The sequence below is a fragment of the Muntiacus reevesi genome, chromosome 9, assembly GCF_963930625.1.
Source record: "Muntiacus reevesi chromosome 9, mMunRee1.1, whole genome shotgun sequence".
NCBI lineage: Eukaryota > Metazoa > Chordata > Mammalia > Artiodactyla > Cervidae > Muntiacus > Muntiacus reevesi.
In genome coordinates, this window is record NC_089257.1 from 11,433,107 (window position 1) to 11,439,335 (window position 6,229).

At 36.0% G+C, this 6,229-nt stretch overlaps 1 protein-coding gene across 1 annotated transcript; it reads right to left on the reverse strand.

Moving 5' to 3' along the window:
• Nucleotides 1–832: 832 nt before the first annotated feature.
• Nucleotides 833–1,768, reverse strand: LOC136174016 (olfactory receptor 4P4-like). The gene has a single exon (XM_065943794.1). The coding sequence runs from the start codon at nucleotides 1,766–1,768 to the stop codon at nucleotides 833–835; it is 936 nt and encodes a 311-aa protein (XP_065799866.1).
• Between the last annotated feature and the right edge of the window lie 4,461 nt (nucleotides 1,769–6,229).

Consider the following 6,229-nt stretch of genomic DNA (forward strand, 5'->3'; position numbering starts at 1 on the left):
TGGCAAACCTCTTGAGCATTCTTGCCTTGAGAACCCCATGGACAGTATGAAAAGGCAAACATTGGGACAATAAATGGAACTCAAATTCAAGAATGGGAGGACGAATGAGGAACTTCTGATGCTCAGGCCCATTTCATTGCTCTAGCAGTGGTCGTGTCCTCTCACTGACCGACACTGGGCAGAGAGGACAGTACCTATAAAAGTCAGAAGGGGAGCTACTTCTAGGGGACAGAAGCAGTGAGGACAGGAAGGAATGGATGTTAGACTTTGGAGATTATTATTGTGCTCTATTTCTTGATTCAGGTACAGAGTACAGGTTTATTTCCTTCATAGTTCTGTCTTTCTGTCTCTGTTTTGTTTTTGTTTTTCATTTCTTTATGGATTATATGTCATAATTAATATATGAAAAAATCTGTAAGATGCCTTAAAACCATACATAAGTCAGTGAAACACCCAAGGCAGAGTGTAAGGTTAGATATGTCTTTAAAGAATTAACTTGAAAGCAAATTTAGGTATTTCCTATCTAGTTTTCATGTACAAATATCATAAGCAAATTATTTTTTTAAATTCACAGTCAGTCTTAAAATTGCCTAATCTATATAACATAGCAACAGTTTCTTTAAGCTAATATGTTTTTAATCACATAAGTCCCTATCAAATCTCAGAGTAACCAATGGAATTGTCATTTTTCTCATAATTTTTCAACTCATCATCTCTAACATTTATAAAGTAAACAATTTGGGCTCTTTGATTTGAAAGTTAATTGAGTTCTACAACTCCCAAGTCCACTTTTACTTTCACATAGAGGTTTTAACACATTGAGTAGGGGAAATTAATTATGCTTCTCATCTGAAAACATCTTTTGGTACCAAACCCTTCTCATGGCCTTTTTCATCTCTGTGTTTCTCAGAGTGTAGATTAAGGGATTGAACATAGGAGCAATGATGGTATAAAAGAGAGAAAATATTTTGTCCTCAGGGAAAGTGGTAGGGGGTCTGAGGTAGGCAAAGATTGAAGGACCAAAAAATAAGGTAACCACAGTGATGTGAGACCCACAGGTAGAGAGGGCTTTGCGCCTTCCTTCAGCTGAGTGGTTTCTTAAGTTGAATAATATAATGACATAGGACCCAAACAAGAGAACAAAGGTTACTAAGGCAACCATACCCGAATTGGCAACCACAAGGACACCAGTGATGTAGGTATCAGTACAGGCAACTTTCAACAAAGGAAAAATGTCACAATAGTAGTGGTCAATTTCATTGGGGCCACAGAAGGGCAAACTGACTATCATAGAGAACTGAGAAAAGGCATGGACGGCCCCACCAGCCCAAGCAGCCACGATGAGGAGGTTGCACCTTGTCCTGTTCATGATAATCGTGTAGTGGAGAGGCTTGCAGATGGCAACACAGCGGTCAAAGGCCATGACTGTAAGGACGAAGACCTCGATGATGCCAAAAAAGTGCATGGTGAAGACCTGCAGCATGCAGTTGCCGTAAGAGATGGTTTTCCTTCCCAGGAGCAGGTCACTGAGCAGTGTGGGCGTCACAGAAGAGGTATAGCAGATGTCCATGGAGGATAAGTGGCTGAGGAAGTAGTACATCGGTTGGTGAAAAAGGACACTGCATCGGATGGAGACAAGGATCAGAAGGTTTCCCACCAACAGGGCAACATAACAGAATAAGAAGAACACAGAGCAAAACATCTGTATATTCTGGTCAGAGGAAAGCCCCACAAAAATGAATTCCGATACATTCCTCTGATTTTCCATATGGTGAGTTTAATGGGTATTATGCAAAAAAATTGTTGAGTACCTGAAAGAAAAATCAGCACATACATTTGGGTGAAACACTTACAGTAAAACAATAGCAAGTTTACTGTAAAATTATAACCATAAACGTATCATTGAAGCAAATTCATAAGGTATTTACTGTACTCGTTATGGGAAATTATAGACTTTTTTTGCCCCATAGCTTCCTTTTGTATCGAAATATTCTATCCTATTGATGGAATTAAATATGTATTCTCTTCAGTGTTCCTCAGCTTTTAAATTTAATGATTAACATATCACTATTTCCTAAAGGCGAAGGGAAAATCACGGAGAAGGGAATGGCTACCCACTGCTGTATTCCTCCCTAGAGAATCTCACGGGCAGAGGAGCCTGGCAGGCTGCAGTCCATAGGGCCACACAGAGTCGGACACAACTGAAGCGATTAAGGAACAACAGCATAATATTTAGGGCAAAATGAATATTTCTTTACTCATTTCTGGGTATGTGACATATTGATATATTAAACAGGTGTTTTTTTGTACATGATAATGTTTTCATTTTATATAATGTTTCTTTCTCCAACAGGATGTTGACTACCCTCTGGATTTTCTTCATGCCTAAGTGCAAGAATATAAACAAATTTATGACCTATTTTTCTGAATTTTTAAATGCTTGAGTGGACAATTTATTTGCAAAACAGCTGATTTCTTTGCCACTAGTGAAAGAAACATAAGTCAAATAAGTTTTATAAGTCAAATCAATCATATAAGTCAAATAACTAGAATACATGATCACAAACACTGGAAAGCTGTCAATGACTGCCATCCTAAAAATAACTGTAAAATACATGCACCTCTTCTATTTAACCTTTAAGTGTTAAGGTCACTGCTTTTGTAGTAAACTGTACATTTGTTAAAATTAGTGGTTTAATAAGTAAAGGAAGAGCAAAATTGCTTATAATTACACAGGTATGTTTAACTCCTGCACCTTTTATGTGTTTTATATATTTATATTTTACTGTTTAATCACTGCAATTCAGTAAAAGATGATGTTATAAAATGATAAAGCACAAGCTATGGTCAGTAAGCGTTCGACTATTATGTGTTGAATGAATGAGGGATTGATTCATGAATCTGCTTGGGTCTTATTTCTGCATAATTTTTAAGACATAAAGTATATGGGAGTGGAAAAATATGCACCACATACAGGGGAACTCATCTAAATGCAACTCTCCACCCCGGTAAATCCAGAAGGTCTTCCTACCTTACTCCTAGGTGAAGACCATACCCAGCCATCACAGAGATGTTTTTAAAATACAAATTTTTGTTGTAGAGTTATGTAGAAATTAACAAATTCATCATTAACCACATTGTGCAGCTATATTACTGGTAATACTTAAAGTGATTTTAACTAGCAAATAGATAAGACAATAAAACACATTTGGTACCATTTTAGTTTAATCTATTTGATTCCATGAGGCAGGAATTTTTGATTTAGTCATATTATATCCTTAAATCCCTCCTTGCTAATCTCCATTTTTAACAGAATGACAGCAGATTTCCTCAGATTTTCCACTGATGATAGTAGTTAAATAGCACGTATTCATGCTGTGTGGTTCGTTTAAAAAATGTCACAATTATAGTCATAAGATATGTCTATTATACAGCAATAAAATAAAAACTTACATTTTAAAAAGTTTAAGTGCATTGATATAAAGAGAACTATTAAATAAGAAGGAGCCTAGTTATTAGAATGACTTAATCATGGGAACATGATCCCTTTGTTCCATTACAAAAGAATCTGATAAAAAGTAGCTGAATCAATTTCCCAAATCAGAAAGCTAATAAACAGTAGCTGATAGAAATAATCTGGTTTTCATTTAGACTGCTGATGCCTCGTCTGGATGGAAACAGAGCAGACCAGGAATCATGAAGGACAGCAGGGATGGAATCATTTGAACCTATATTTCAAATTCTTTGCAATATAGATTACAGGCGATATGCTAGGTCACTCTAAAAATACATCTATGAAGTTACAAGAAGTAAGAATAGATTAGCCTTTATGATTTCAAGCCCACTTGCAACATCTTTGCCTACAATTTGACCACAGTAGTTTTCAGTGTCCCAGTTTGTACAGTTAAAGGATTAGCTACTTACTGTTGATTGAATGCTGTTAAGGAAATTATGGTGAACTATCAGTTAAGTATTTCTACAGATACTGGCAATAACAATATTAATCTAATGAATAAATTGAAGGGATAAAATTATAGTCATGGAAAAATTAACTGTTCTTTGAAGAAAATTTTTCAAAACATTAAACTCATATATTACATTTATGCAAGTATAAATAGCTTTTAAGAAAGACAATAACAAAAGAATTAGAAAAGCTGAGAAGTGTAAAATAAAGAGGAGAACTAATCACATTGATTCAAACCCCGAATATAATAGTAAATTCCATCAAGATTGTCAACACACACATTTGCCATTAGATGAAATAGTAGATCCTTATACCTGGCCAATTTATTACCCAATTTTTCAATATTTGTGTTTGAATAAATGTTACCATTGTGTCAAATATTTATTTCTGAATTAGTGGAAGACAAACAACTTTCATCCTGCATAAGCTTAGACACTGCTAAGTTTACTCTCCAAAATTATTTTAAATATTTTGCTTTCCATAAAATTGTTACTAAGAACTTATAACAAGAACAAGGTGTACTCTTTTGAGATTCTTTGGGAAGAATGTTTAATCTGTCTAAACTTCAGAATCCTTATATGTGCAACTGCAATATTGATACATTCTTAAAGAAAATATTGAGAAATACATAAAATTATAATGTGAAGCTTTCTAGTATGGTACCTAGTGCATAACAACCAGACAGGATTCCGTTCCCTACCATTAACTTACCTTCACCAATTTCAATCAGTCTAATTTATTTTAAGAAAATCATCATTTGATCTCTGTAGACTAGATGCTCAAAAGCCATAGACAATCTAAACATTTCAAAATTCTAATATTATTTCCCCTACTCCAATTCAGCCTGCAATATACAATTAAGGCTAAACATCACCAAAGCATGTATTCTTATTGCTGTACCACAATTAAATGTATATAACCTTACAATAACAGTTAAGGAGAAAAAAAGGCAAATAGCATGCCATTAGCCTAATACAAGCAAAATCATCAGGACAATTTTGAGTTGCCGTCAGGTTAGTTTCCAGTTCTTCAGGAAAACATCTGCTTGGTACATTCTCCACTTTTGGTAAACTGTGCTAACCCTTTTAAATCATATAAACCTGAAATGAAATGGAAGACTACAAATCCGTGATGCAAATATAGCTACATTAATTCTCTGCAAATATCTTCAGGATTGTTCTTCTGGGAGAAGCTCTGTTGTTTTGCAAGGGAAATCAAGAGTTAGGTACCCCTGAATCCATCCTGAAATCACAGAGAAGTATGAATCCTTTCCACAGGGATGTGATCTGGTCTTTTGATTACAGATATAACTTCTTTATACCTGCTCTGAATTGCAAGTAAGCCAGAGACATTTTTGTATACCTGCTAAAGCAATGTGCGCATGCATTCCGTAGGAGTCATCTGTTTTACACTTGTGCCTAGAGGAAATGATACCCACAAGAGCCAAATATAAACAGGGCATTATAAGAATTCATTCTTTGAATGCTAGGGGCACTTTTTTTCCCAAAAGTGTTTCTAAAGCAGTCTTACTATAATCACTAACCAGTTGTCCAAGGTTATATTCCTAAGGCCTCCTGGGAATTTTCAGTCTGTAAATTTGCTTTTCACTTTGCTTTAGCAGGGCTCTGGACATTGGGTCTCTAGAGGGCAGCATTCTTATTCAGACCTGAGGAAGGTCAGGAAATTCTGCCATCTCTAGCTAATGCTCTTGTTTGAAAAGCAGGAGGGACAACACATGAAAAAATGCTCAACATCACTCATTATCAGAGAAATGCAAATCAAAACCACAATGAGGTACCATTACACGCCAGTCAGGATGGCTGCTATCCAAAAGTCTGCAAGCAATAAATGCTGGAGAGGGTGTGGAGAAAAGGGAACCCTCTTACACTGTTGGTGGGAATGCAAACTAGTACAGCCACTATGGAGAAGTGTGTGGAGATTCCTTTAAAAACTGGAAATAGAACTGCCATATGACCCAGCAATCCCACTGCTGGGCATACACACCGAGGAAACCAAATCTGAAAGAGACACGTGCACCCCAATGTTCATCGCAGCACTGTTTATAATAGCCAGGACGTGGAAGCAACCTAGATGCCCATCAGCAGATGAATGGGTAAGGAAGCTGTGGTACATATACACCATGGAATATTACTCAGCCATTAAAAAGAATTCATTTGAATCAGTTCTAATGAGATGGATGAAACTGGAGCTCATTATACAGAGTGAAGTAAGCCAGAAAGATAAAAACCAATACAGTATACTAAC

What these genes read in the sequence shown, in the direction of transcription:
- LOC136174016 (XM_065943794.1), bottom strand. Translation starts at nt 1,768, where the DNA reads ATGGAAAATCAGAGGAATGTATCGGAATTCATTTTTGTGGGGCTTTCC.